At 42.2% G+C, this 14,423-nt stretch overlaps 1 protein-coding gene across 1 annotated transcript; it reads right to left on the bottom strand.

Annotated features, from left to right (window-relative positions):
• Positions 1-2,319: 2,319 nt before the first annotated feature.
• Positions 2,320-14,221, bottom strand: LOC131265238 (uncharacterized). The gene is made up of 2 exons (XM_058267499.1): positions 13,160-14,221; positions 2,320-2,379 (listed from the first exon to the last, which is right to left on the bottom strand). The coding sequence occupies exons 1-2, from the start codon at positions 14,219-14,221 to the stop codon at positions 2,320-2,322; spliced, it is 1,122 nt and encodes a 373-aa protein (XP_058123482.1).
• Between the last annotated feature and the right edge of the window lie 202 nt (positions 14,222-14,423).

Below are 14,423 nucleotides of genomic sequence, written 5' to 3'. Positions count from 1 at the left end.
CATGGTACGATCTAGGAGGAAACGAGTGTTGATCCATGCATTTGATCTTTATTGTAAGAATGGCATACATGAATGAAAAACATAATAAGGAATAAAACTAACCAGTGTCCATCCGATAACGGGATTGTATTTTAAAATGCTTATTATCAACTTGCAGAGTGTGACTTGACGTGATTTTTCTATAATCAGAAACAAACATGCCAATTATGGTATCGTCAACCCTCATTGGCACGGGTATTTCTATGTCTCAAAAATACTCTTGGGAGCACCTCTTGGGAGCTCCTCTTGGGAGGATTCATCTTCAATGTCAATAAAACATAACCTTTTGTACGGCGGTTATCATCCGGAATTCCCCGGGATGATAAGCCGATCGGTTGGACGATGCACGCGAGTAGCAATTTAGCACAACCAAGAACGATCAGTTGAAAGCGAAACACGAATCGAGAAAGACGTTTCAGCGAAAATGGTGCCCAGGCAAGCCTATGGAGTTTTATTTTTTCTCATATGGTAAGAAAAAGTGTGAAATGAAACTGCTTCTATAAACATGGTTCGAATTGCTTTCTTAGTAATGCAGAAATTTCTCTGTTTTATTTAGCATCACAACGGTAGTTCAGAGCCAGGTGTATCAGGTATATGAGACATCTAGGAATTCTGGAAACTTCAAGATCGAAAATGTTGTCGATGGAGATTTGAGGAATGCCCTTGCGAGCTTCAGAAATCCCTGGACTGTCAAATCACTGGACTTGAGCGGCAATGTGCTGAGTATAATAGATGCTCGTGAATTCACGCGTTTTACCAATCTGCAAGAGTTGAAGCTGGCTTCGAATGTCATAACCGGAGAAGTGGATGTGAGCAGCCTAACTCGACTAGTAACGCTCGATGTGAGCAATAACTATATCAGTCGTGTGGCAGTGGGCTCTTCATTAAAGGATTTATACGCCGACAGCAATAACATTACAAGTGTATCCTGTGCAGGTTCGCAGCAAGGGAAGAAATTCTTCTTGGCTAGCAACAAATTCAACAATTTATTTGATCTTTCGGATGGCTGCCGGCGAGGGTTAGAAGTGTTAAATTTGGAGTTGAACGACATCGACGCAATCGATTTTGATCATCTGCAAGAATCGAGAGATACATTGGTAACCTTGAACCTAGGTTTAAATTTTATCTACGATGTGAAGGGCTCCAATATTGCCATGTTTCCACAACTGAGAAAGTTGGATTTGCAAAACAACAAGATCGCATTCATGAGTCTCGCTCTAAGTGTAGCAAAAAATGCGGAAATCAATCTGAGCAACAATAAGCTGGTGTTGATCGACGAAAAGTTCAATGTTCCCGCAAATAAAATTGATTTGAGGAATAACGAATTCCAGTGTCAAACGTTGCACAAGTATCTAACCCGAACCAAATCGGTTCTATCGCTTGTGGATGCGAAATGTGATAATAAACAAGAAAAAGGTATCTGCTGTGAGAACCTCAGCGCCCCCTTTGCAGATCGCTTAATCGCTCTGAAACGCCAAGAAAACTCATTGTTTACCCCATCAAACGGCGCCGAGGACCAGAAGCGGTGTGAAAAAGAGAATGCGGTAAGATCGCAAAGACTTGCGGCCATCCTAAAGAAGTACAATACGCAAGTTGATTTGGCTGCCCAACAAAGGCGTGAACAAGCAAGGTTGAATGTGACCAAACAGGAGCTCGAGAATAAATTGAAAGATAAAATGCATATTATCCGTGGGCTTGAGAACCTGTTGAAAAGGGAAGCCCAAACTTTGGAGCTCAAGTACAACGAAAATACTCTGCAGATGACCGATGAGATTGTGGAATTTTTTGAAAATAGGAACACCGAAGAGCAAAATAAGCAGAGGCAGGCAATTAAAGATCTAGAGAGCTACCAGAAAATGATCGAACAACAGCTTGAGGAAAAGGAACGATTAGATAAACTGAACGAAGATGCAGATATTGCCCTGCAAAAAGTCAACAGCACTTTGGCGGAATTGAAGACCAAACAGGAAACGTTAACCAAAACTCTAACAACAATGAATGCGGGAAAGTAGCATGAAACGTGCAGCAAAGAAATGTTGAAATCTGAGTAAATAAAACAGAACTCATAGGAGCAAAAACCAAGTTGAATTTACTGTATTATAAAACGTTCTCTCGTTTTTCAATTTCATTTGACTGATGATTGCATACGATTGTGTCTATATAAATCAGCACACTCGCTGATAATACAACAACAAGAACTGTGGAGAACAAATGGGAAGAAGATTTCTAAGTTGGAAGCAATGATTGCATTGGAAGCAAAACACACACTGACCCATGGCATTAAGATTCGTTCAGCTCCTTATCTGGTGGGATTCCCCTCGTTGTGGCAGTTGTCGGTAGCTTGGGTAGCACGAATAAGTTGGGAAGGACGGGAAATTTCGGACTGAGTCGTGAGCGTTACGCCTCGAAGTGTCTGATTATGATAATAGGCGGACATGATACATCCTGCATAGAGCGTATTTTGCCGGATGGAATAAGAACTAATTCGGTAAGAAGATAGTAGACAGATCATTTAGATTGAGGGGAAATCCGAAAATATAATGAAATTAGTTGTTAAAAAAAACGTGTGAACGAATTAAGGTGATAAATAACGTAACGAAACTATTACAACCTATTGAAGTTGACAAACCAATTCACCAATTCACCAAACTGTTATGAACAGTACTGTTTTCACCTGCCCCGTGTCTTTTTAACCGATTGTTTCACAAATACACACGCTCCGTTATTTCGCAGCAAAACGGAACATAAGGTAACTGTTTGCTCTGGAACGGATTACCCGGCACCCGTAACGGCAGCAACATGCAGCTGCATTATTAATGTAACAAGCAGTCCCAATCGATACTGGATGGGTTCACGGTTACAGACATACAGCTAGCTGCAGTTGTTGTTATTGAAGCAGCAGCAAATAATGCAAACCGATATGCACGTACAGTGGGTATGCTGACGAGAAACGAGTCCTTTTTCTTCAACTCCTAAAATGGATACGGCTTCTTTGGCTTGTTTCTTACCGTACTTTAATTTGTGGTTAAGTCGAGTTTCAAAAATCGTTTGTTAAGGAAAGATGGTTTTTGGATTACGCGATAAATCGGTTTAATTTACGTATGGATATTTATTTATTGCAATTAGTTGGTCAAATCAGATGTTGTTGTTATTCTGCGCAGAAATTGACAATTATTTAACTAAAAGGAGAGAAACTGTCTTGATTGAAGTTATTTACTCTTCAACTCTTTACTCTTCAACAATTAACAATATGTCAATAACAATATGTCATAAAACAATATGTCAATAATATATCGATTGCCCGTAACACTAGTTTAAGCACTTAATGCTAGTTTAGACATGTGGAAAGTCCTGAACATGTTATGTTTTAATTAGTAATTCTAGTAAGGTCTAAATTTACGTGTGCTAATATTGGTTGGGAAAAAGTCCTGGGTCTTTTCATTAAAAATGGATAACAAATATCTGTATAATGCTGGTCATAAATTAATTTACATAATATAAGTATTCATAAAATTTTCATAACCATTTTAGCTTTCGCAAAATATATCGAGTGAAGTTTTCATTGCTGCAAAATATCTAATCCTTACCAATAAGCAAGGATCAACAAAATGATACCAATTCAAGATGAACGTTGTTTATCAAGTAATGGAAGTAAGAACATAAGGTTATAGCGTATATGGATAAGGCATGTTGGTTGCGGTACAGACCGCATTGGTCTGCTTTTAATCCCAAAACAAATGGTTCCAAAAGACAATTCAACCGGTGGGGTTAACACGGTAGGCAAAAGGAAACTGTCAAGTGAAAACTGATTGAATAAAACGAGGCTTAACATAAAATTTTAAACAGAACGCCCCCTAAATCCAAGCATTCAACAAGTAGGGCTTTTCGGCTGATTTAATATGCAAGAAGCGACGCCAGCGTACAAACCATCCTGACGCCGATATGGTTATTTTTCAGCCTTTCTTTTCCCCGCCATGGCATTCGCGTTGATATCGGTCATTCCCGGGTAGAATAAAAAAAAAGAATAAATAAAACTCTCACAAGGTCAAGTGATGTCGAAGTCGTGCTCGGTGTATTAAGAACAGAGAAGCGCCTGTGTTCGGCATCGAATAATTTTTACTTAAGATTCCGAGCATGAGGTACGCCCGATGAAAGCATTCGGTGCGCGCGTGTTGCCCATATGGATATGCGCCCTGTAAAGTGGAGGCTCACGAAGAAAGATGTTGTTTTCATTCAGAGCATATCCTACGGAGTCAGCATATTCCAGCCCGTCGGTATGTTTGTTCGGAAAGCGAGAGTACGGAATGGGAATGTGTCGCATTTCGGTGCCGTCTGTTACGGCAGCAGAGCTAAGGAGCGGGACAGGGCAGGGCAGATGAGATCGAGCGTCCAGCGTCACCAGTCGCCAGAATTGAACGTTTGCCAGAACATGCAAATCGAGCCGCCTTTAGCATCCATCATAACCGCATCCGGTACCGCGTTCGCCAACCGGGGGCCAACGGGTGGCCTTTGGAGTACGCACATATTTATGCCACCCCCGGAGGAGATGACAGCGGACAAATACATCTGTATGCCGCAGCACGACGAATCAACAAGCCAATCCATCCTGGTCGAGTTCGGAGGGAACGATGTGTGTGCTGGTTCAGTCCATTTGCGACATTGTGGACTGCATCCAGCCGCGTGCCCGGCACTGTGCGCTATTCAGAGGACATTCGCCGTCGTGTGTTATTTTGCAGAAGTCCGTTGAGAAGGTGGAAGTGGGACGGCAATAGGAGGCGCCATTAATCGCGTGGCGCTTGTCCAAAAAATTGAAAGTGAAAAATAGAGGATGGACGTTTTGCATCGTTCGTCCGGTGTCCCGGTCGTGGGACTCTGCTCTGCCCGGTGGCCAAGTCAGCTGACGGTGAAAGTGCGGTACATTTACCGGTCAACCGGTGCTACCGCCGAGCGAAATACGTTTCCGGAACCGGTTGATTGATCGTCGAGTCGTTGGATAACTGATTGCCCGTTCCGAAGCGACGATCTGTTTGACAGGTGATACTCGATCGATCGGGCGAAGTGATGAAGTGTCATCGAAGCCTGGGAAGAAAAGGGACTCAGCTGATTTGAGCTAGTCCCTGTCCAGAAGCCATTGGCATCCTATCGATTAGCTGTTAGGATTTGGAAGGCTCGATGGGTCATCGAATGATTTATTGGGTCTCATTCGTCTGTCAGAAGGTCGGAATCACGATGAGAGGAGTTCAGGAGACAGATTCGTTTGGTATTAATGGCGTTTTATTAAATGTAGGTAATATTCTACGTATAATAAATTTTCTTTCATTAAACTATATAGAATTTTTATTTATCTGTAGAATCTCATAAAAATTTGACATTTTAGATAAATTATGTTGATAGGGTTTTGATGTTCCTGCTCTCTCAAGAAAGTGTATTATTTTGAAGAAAAGTATCCTTGGATTAATAACATAAACCATCATCATCGATGTCATTGTCATGGTTACCGTATTTAATATTTTTGTGATCAGCAAATCCTAGCTTCTATTCTGGTTGGCAAGTCGAATGGTTACAAACAATCGTTTAGATTTTCGCAACACATTTAACAATTTTCAAATAGCTTCTTTGACCTCCAGTGCATGGCCTTTTGCCTGAAGACCTTTGCCAACCAGAATGCTGCACTATGTCTCACGATAGTCGCCGTTAGATATTCTTATTTGCAGAGATTCGCACGGAGACGCACTGCTCGGTAGGAATAAAATATGCAAATCGATTTCGCTTTCCAAAAGCGTACCACTGGCTACGATCCGGCCCTCTCCTTTTGCCGCCTCATTACACCTTCCACCGACGGTGGTGGTGACCTCCGCCAAGGACCGCCGCATTTCGCACTGGCGCTAACGAAATGTGGATTTATGGTAATGCATTCATTAATCCTGCGTAATAATGCGCACCATCGTTACGTTATAAATTCCCTTATCCACTGCCCCGAGATATGGGTCCGTGGAGAGGCATTCTTCTTCGGCATCGCGTCGTCTCGCCGGTCGGTGGCGGGGTGAGAACTGAGCCAGCAATTCACTGGGTCACTGGCTTCGGTTAAGTCCGCCCGCAGAAACGACACAAAGAAGTCGCCGTTTAGACAACTTGGGCCCCAGCCCGAGACGGGTGTCGGGTCCCTTCAGAACGCAACTTGCAGATAGGGTATTCGGTGCGATAGGTAGAGTGTTATGTTGCTTAAAACCTCAATCGTAGATTAGCACTAAGCGCGAGTGGCGGCACAACACTTACCCACCGAAAACCAATCGTTAGGGGATAAATGACACATAAATTAGTACGCCCGTGTCGTATCTCGGGGGCACTTAGTTGAAAGCAAAAATCCGATCGAGATCTGGTGTCGAAAACTTAAACGGTTGCATGCGACACTGGAGGGACAACGTTTCAGGGAAATGCTGTCGCACAATGTTCTCCAAAGCCATGAACCATGGCTCGTTTGCTCTTCTGTCATCCGCACGGTGGGGATTTAAATTTATTTACGCAACATATTGAACATAGACACTGCTTCCAACTCTACGGTCTCTGGGACCAAAAGAATGCTGTTGGATAAGGGAAAATATGTTCTTGATTTTTCGGGCCCATACTAACCCCTCGTTAGCAAATGATTCGTGTAAATTCGTTCCCTCCGTTCAGCATGGACCACAGCAGCCATCTTTGTAAGGCCGCTCCATAATGGATTGACGAAGAAAATCGAATGTTAATGGCACCACCGGTTCTTTCTCGGTGAAGACAAGGCTCAGTGTTTCCGTTTGACATGCGGGAGCTGCAATTATCTCTAAAATACGACGTTGTCTATGTCCCAGATGTCGAAATTCAGACTCGAACACTCGGTGTGATAGATAAATCTGTACTTGGCAGCAATGTGGCGTTGCTTGAAATGAATGTCAGTAATTCGAATTCCAAAACGTGCCATGGGAAGGCGATACGATTTTCCGGTCGAATCAGAATTGTATCTATTGTAAAGCATGCGATTAAATATTCATTTCCGATCGAAACGACGAAACGGGGTTTATTCTTTATGGCAAATCTTTGAATTACCATTTCATTCCTTGAAAGTATGTCAAAAGTTCGTGTTTAATGTCAAGTTAAAAGATTTGCAAATTAAATTTTCGGAACCTAATAATGGCAAGAAGAAATAAGACGAAAAAATCATTTTTGTTGCTTTAGAGTTATTGTTTGAATTTTATCTCTCACTCAATGTTAAACTCAACAATATTTTCAAATATCAGCACTAAAAAATGACGATGGGAATAATAGTAGTTAATAATCCTTTTTTTACTCTCTTTCCAGGTATGTCATCATTTTTTTCTTAAAGCATCAGGTGAGCTTCTCGTTTCACAAATACTATAAGGGGATAAATTTACCTGCATTTTAGTGAACAAATATTTAATAAATGACACAAAGTTAAGAACTTCTTACTCTTGCACTGAGAGCAAAAAATTGGGCCCCGTTAATTTGCTTGAAGCAATCGAATAAATACGAGCTGGATTAATTTATTCGTATCGAATTTTCATATAAAAATCACGCTACAAACACAGAGCAGGCAAATCTGCATAAACACTGTAAGGCCGGAATCGTTTGGAAGCGTTATGGGAATGCTTCGGTGAACATTTTTATTTTCAATTTATCAAAAAATCAATCGTTCAGCATCGCTGATTTTAATGCTTCTTCCCGATACCACCCCGATGCGATGGATCGGCCATTCCGCGGTGGGAAGTGGAGCGTTGAATCGATCTGGTTTTCCGTTCACTTGAGCTTCTAATTTGCGTTTAATTTAATATTCCATTCGTAGAAATTTCTCGCAAAATTTCCGCTCGCCGCGGCGCATAACTTATTCGTTCGACCCGGTTTTGCGTTTCCGGGGTTCCGGGAGGGTCCTGGAGGCAGTCTATTTCCTGAAGCCATCGAGCCGTATCCGTCAGCAGCAAAGGAAACATCCTTTTTATGTTTTTCGTCTTTGGCAGAGAAGTATGCGCCCGCACCCCCACCAGCCTACGGCTCGTTTTGATGAGTTTTGTCCGTGTTCGTACTTTCCATTAATGCGGTGCAAGTTTAATGAGGAATGGTCAATTGATTGGTTCGTTTCGGGGGGGATTCTTTGGAGTTGGAGTTCGCGAGCTTTGAAGGCATTTTATCTTTAAAAGCGAAGTTTTGATGATTTCTTTGCAGGATAGGCATCGAGTTTTAACTGAAGACTTTCTTGAATAATATAATGCTTTCATAGCATTAGATGAATAAATAAGCATCTTTTAAAATATTTATGTTCCAGGAGTGATTTAGATAGCCGACTGCTTTGTATAAGAATGAAACAAGAAAGAAGAATTATTTCACGAAAATAAAATGTCTTCGTAGGTGCTTAATGAAACAGCGAAAGCGTACCACAATAAAAGCCTGCAAATCCTCGGCCAAACACTCACGATATCACGAGCAACATTGTGGTCAGCTTTGTCAGTACCAACCGCGGACCTATAGCGCGGCATAAATATAGACTGCCCCATTGCTCGAGCCCCACACACATTGCCCAAGAGAGCTGGCTTTTCCAGTTGGTAGGATGAAAAAGTGAGCCGGTTTTTTTCTTCATTACCCGTAAAATCGGACAGGAAGGCACGTGTACCGTACCTTAACGAACGTTGCATCGAAAGTATCTGCACGGCTTTTCCAGCTGGGGGGGGCTTAGCCGGACTCCAGATATAAGGGATTAAGTGGTGGTGCGGCTACGTGCTTGCGGTCGCAGCGTGTAAGTAACTTTAGAACAAAGATGAAGAAATAGTATCGCACTACCCCAAGGGAAGGGCCAACCCAATGTGGTTGGGTTTATCAGCAGAGCACGGTTCAGGTTGCGGGTTTGTTGCCACTGTCCGGGATTTAATGTCCATCTGCTCTCGCCACGGGGAAACCTGCGGTAAGGATGACGATAATCCGCTTCTCGAGATATATGATCGTCCAATGTTCGGGTTAAAGGACTAGTGTGAGGCTTGAAATTGGAGCAACGGTAACCGGTCCTATACCACATGCACATTGTATGTATCCGACGGTTGATGCTGAAGGGTAGAAAACAGAAGAAAAACAAAGCAAGGATTAATTATTTTTTAGCTTTAGAACTTTTTATGCTGCATTATGGTGCACAAAACAGCACGTAAAATACATCAAGCTTGTAAACAAAAAAATATGTGAAGCAAACTGTTGAATTAGTGAGGTAAGAAAATTCCGGATGATTACCACAATTTTGTGTTTTTTGCTGCAAGATCTACAGCAACTGTTAGTTCCACTTGAAATGGCAACCATTCCTTGGAAAGCGAGCCAAAGTGGAAAGGATTCCGCAATTCAAGAAAAAGAGCTTCCGCAGACTGCAACGCTTGACTTGTTGCATCTTCGCAGAGTACTCTGCGCCATTCTTTCCAGCTTCTGCTGTCGAGTGTGTTGTTCAAGGAGGCGGAGGAAGCGAAGGAAGGGGTAGACAACAACCGGTTACGAGCGAGCAAAGCGGAAAATAAAAACAGAACTTTTCCCTCGATTGCCATCCGGTGCACACGTTCACACAACACCTCGTTTTTTGCTCGTTCGCATTGCTCACTTTATGGCTCCCTAATCGAGCCCGGAGCTTCCTAGGCCGGCCAAGGGCGTTTTTGAAGGAGTTAAAGCAACGTTTCCGGAAAACGAACTCACGCGGTTTAAGATCTTGTGAAGCGTGTTTATGTTTGATTTTAAGCACTTTTGATTTACCTATCTGTGTACAATATTGTACGATCACGAAGCATTATTATTCGTTAGACAAAGATGCTTGGTTGCCGGGTGATCCATGGTTCGCTCACAATATTTACTCCATACGTCATCCTGGGTCGACTGTTTGGCGCCGAGTGGGCAAAGAAAAGCTCGGGGCACTTTAGATGGTCATTACAGATAGCCGTCCCGTTATCCTGCCTCGGGAGTCTATCGGGCCGATCAATAAAACCTGTAAATCACACCCACACGCCATTCCGCCATCCGGTGCTGGGCATTGGCCGGGCTGGGCTTAATTCAAACATGTCCGGAACATGGCTCGCTTTAACCTTCAGACCCGTTTGGAAAAACGTTTGCTTTCACACGTCCTCGCCCTCGCGCGGATGGCAGGAGTCGATCAATAATTCAATGGAAAAATCCAAAGAGTAAACAGAAGCTCAGTCATCGACCGGTTCCCGAATGTCCGCCCGGGCTGAAGCCACTTGAGCCTTGGGCAGGTACTCGAACGGTTCGGTTTGGTGGGGTCAATCGTGTGGCCACACGATACCCTATACGGAGGTTTATGCCAGCATATAGTCCTGCAAGTTCGAAACGCTCTATGTCCCGTTGTCTTTGGTATCGAGTGTTCACTCCCGCTCCAAGGAGTGTCTCAGGTTCGAGTAGAAACATTGATCGCTATCTTTTATTCATGATCCTCTAGCTTCATTCAATTTCCGTCAACAGCGAGGATGAATGTTTCGGTGGCGAGGAGTGTCTTCCGTGGATAGCTACTCCCGGTCATAACACGCAACTTTCGGACTCTTCGGAAGGAAGTCTGAACAATGGAGGCGCCCAATATGGTCGTTAGCAATCGAAAGTGGCGCTGCGGACTGGACGTCGTTCGGCGATGGAATGGACACTAGCGGAATATCGCTATGATGAATCACAACACTTTATTAGGCACGCCGTAAGCGTTGGCTTAGGTGCAGAAGCCACATGCCTGCGGACACTAGAACGAGGGCGTTTTGTTTGGTGGAAGGAAATGTCCTTGTGAGGAAAATAAACGAAAATTAACGTAGTTGGGATGTATGCTTACCAAGTGTAAGTTAATGGGCTTATACAAATTTTCACTCGAAAATATTCATTGAGAGATATTGTTTGTTGGGAAATCTGTATTTGAAGATTGTTTTACTAATTATTCTATCGATATTACATGTTAGTATTTTTTATTATTTTAACATTAATAACATTAAGTAAACAAGGTTTTTGTTATTAGTTTATTTTAGTATAATCGTTATGGCTGTGATTTTTTTGTTTTTTAAATAATCTGCGCATTGTACCGCAGCATGATAACGGCTCGCGTGTCGTCAACCTCATCGATTATGGTCCATTCGTAGACGTTTTCGTGTTTCCGGAGGCCACTTTCGACGTTTGCACGATGCACGATGGTCCATAACGTTAAGCGGACGTGAATTAAGCAAATGGTATAAATTAGCCACCGAGGATATGCCAGGAGCCTGGGGTGACAATGGTCATGTCACCGTTAATTATCCCAGTTTTTGGCAACAAAAAAGGGATGAATCGCCCAAGATTAATTGCTACTAGCTGCGGGGGACATTGGTTCGAAAAAAAAACTATTGTGCTTTAAGTAGGGAGTAAATAGTAAACGGAGGGTGAATGCAGGAAAATTGTCCGTTTTTCTGAGATTAGGAGTAATTTAGATGAATACTGACACTAACACGAGTGTTGCATAATTTATTTCATTCGATAGTCAGTTCCTGCTGAAACTTTGATTTGCTTTATATTTTGGTGATTGTTATTTCCACATACTAGTTAAACGTTCATGCTTCCAAGCTGCCTTAATAACTATTGATTTGAAGAAGATATCAATACTACATTTTGGTTTCGTTCTCGTTATAATAACATGGCTGCCGAAAATAGATTTCATTTCAGGAATTCTAAATTCAGGAATTTTTTGTTGATCTGAAACTGCAATCTGGTTCTTAAATCAGTCTTTTGAACCCTTGAATACATGCTGGGACTATCAATGCATATTTTAATTATTTTGATGGTGTATATTCATATATTCAGCGTAACAGGTACGCTTCTTGTGCGATTTAATATGCAAGACGAGGCGTTGTCTTGCCTAACCGCTGTGTTCGTGCAATGCGTTTTCGTTGTTTTCTTTCTTTCATGCATCTAAACTTGTTGATATCCATCCTCCGTTCGCTAAAGATGTCCCACACAAGGTCAGAAGGACACGCCCAGTGTTGGATGTATGTTCAATGTTCAAAATTATAAAAGTACAGTGTACGTACTCAATCGTTTAGAAATTATCTTTCGTTGAACATGAATGATACGGTAAGAATGTGACGTTTCTCAAGAATTGTGTGAGACTTTTGAAGTGGGCATTCAATTTTCAGAGAGGATCAGACAAATTTTCCTTTGTGTTTTTTTCTTCCCATCGCTTGCCACAGTCGGAAGCCAACTGGTTCTTTCAAAAAGCATGAGACCGGACTTATACATGTCCATGCCACAATTACAACAAACTAACCGAATCCAACCGATCCCCTACCGACTTTGGTTCAGTCCATTTGCCATATTTTGGATCGCGCCCAAAACACATGTTGGAATCTTGTATTCACACTAGACGGCACATGGAGCACACCTGTTGTGAAGTTGTTCGGAAGAAGCAAAAGTGGGGAAAGGATATTGGTTGGAAGTGTGGCGTGTACAAAAGAAACAAATAAGTGAGTGACACTTTGTAGAACAGATTTTTGGCATCTTCGGCTATTAGGCTGGCAGACAAATTGATGCCAATAGAGGGGATATTTCCGGAAAGGGGACCGATGACACTTGTTGAAAGACACTTGCTACGTTGAACATGTTACGGACTACGATTAATTTGCGGTAATTTAAGAAGCAGTGAGGTGATTTTTATAGTCATATTTTAATTTTGGTAAATATTTTACATGATGGCTTTCTCTTCGTTGGATGACATTGTAACATCGTTAGTTTTGCGTAAATATTTAGATAAAGTTACTTTTTTAATCAACATCGCTTGCAACGCTACGATTTCCCTCTCTAACTCTTTAATTTGGATTCTCTTGTTTTCGAGTTCAGTTAAACGGTCCCTTGCCTGATCATTTTTCGATTTGTTTCTTTCCTTTAGAAACGAGATTGAGTGTGACCAATATTCTGCAAGCTTCATGGAAGTGTTGTTGAATTTAGTTACGTTTGTTGTTTCGAACTTATTCACAATATTTCTATGCAATGCGTTTATCTCCGATACTGTTGCGTGCAACAACAAAACATCATTGCACTGTTCTTGATAACTTGCACTTGATGTGCCTTTAGTTTCGTTTTGAAACAAACTTACATCCACCTCGCATTTACGGGATTCTTTGTTTATTTCTAGAAGTCTTTCCAAATACGGAGTTCCCGCGTTTTGTCGGCAGCAAATGCCTCCGATCTCTTCGTACGGTGTAGCGCAATTTTCATCTCGATCTTTGATGGCAGTTTTAGACAGGGCCGATGTAAGTGTCCGCAAATTTTCACAATCCCAATCATTAGAAGCGAGTGAAATGCGTATCTGGTTGTTCTTGACCCTTGGTGTAATCATCACCAACGAATTATGATCGAGTGAAAGCGATTCAAGCTTATTCAGGTGGTATGCCGTATTGTCAAGATTTACCAAATTGTTGTGCGATAGATCGAACACTCTCAGCATCGGCAGGTCCATCGAAGTATCGACGGTGAACAGTTGGTTGTTGTTCAGTAGTAAGATTTGCAGACGTTCTAGCTGCAAAAATGGCTCGGACTCTATTTCTTGCAATTGGTTGTGCGAAAGGTAAAGCTCGACCAGCCCTGGAAACTGTTGGACCCAACGAGTTTGTTGAATGTTGTTGGACGTCAGATCGAGTACCCTCAACATTCGGCTGAATCCGGTCACGATTCCGATTAGATTGTGTGATGCATTCAGATATTGGACTCTCTGTGACAAGGCCACCTCCTCAAGCTTGTTGTAACTCACGTCGATGTCAAGAAGGCTTGGAATCAGAGCCAATCTGAAGAAGTTAACTTTATTGTTGGAAATGTTAACGTACTTGAGTTCGGTTGTCAACTGAAAAGTCCCATCTTCGATTCGTTCCAAATTGTTACCAGCAACTGTGAGTGTCTTCAGTTTGCGCGTTTGCTGGAATAAGGTTGGCGGTAGGGCAGCAAGTCGATTTTCGGCAAGAGATATATGCTCCACCGAATGAAGACCATCGAACACATCATCATCCAGAGCTTCGATATTATTTTTGCCGAGGTACAACCGTTTGATCCTGGTACCGTTACGCAAAGCTTCCGACTTAACGGTTTTAGTTTGTAGATTTTCCAGATGCAGTATTTCTACGTTTGGAAACGAGTGTAACAGTTGCTTTGGAATCCATTTCATTGTTGATGACGAAAAAGCGATCCTTTTCTTGCCAGTAAGCTGCGTCTTATTGCTTCCAAAATAGTATTCAAAATCTCTCGAGATAATGAACGCATGGCTAAACACACAATCCTCGATTTTTGTACCTCTATCGCAAGGTATTGGCATTTGAGAAAGAGAAGACTTATGCTCAATTGATGCTGGAGTCACTTTATCATCCTCA

Source organism: Anopheles coustani, chromosome 2, assembly GCF_943734705.1.
Source record: "Anopheles coustani chromosome 2, idAnoCousDA_361_x.2, whole genome shotgun sequence".
Lineage (NCBI taxonomy): Eukaryota > Metazoa > Arthropoda > Insecta > Diptera > Culicidae > Anopheles > Anopheles coustani.
Note: the sequence above shows the minus strand (reverse complement) of the source record. Positions and strands in the feature narration are given on the sequence as shown.

Bases quoted from the DNA above. Each gene is read 5' to 3' on its own strand.
- LOC131265238 (XM_058267499.1), bottom strand. From the start codon at position 14,221: ATGAAATGGATTCCAAAGCAACTGTTACACTCGTTTCCAAACGTAGAA. The intron at 2,380-13,159 runs GTAAGTTTGTTT...GTGCTACCCAAG, and splicing joins CCCGTAAATGCGAGGTGGAT to CTACCGACAACTGCCACAAC.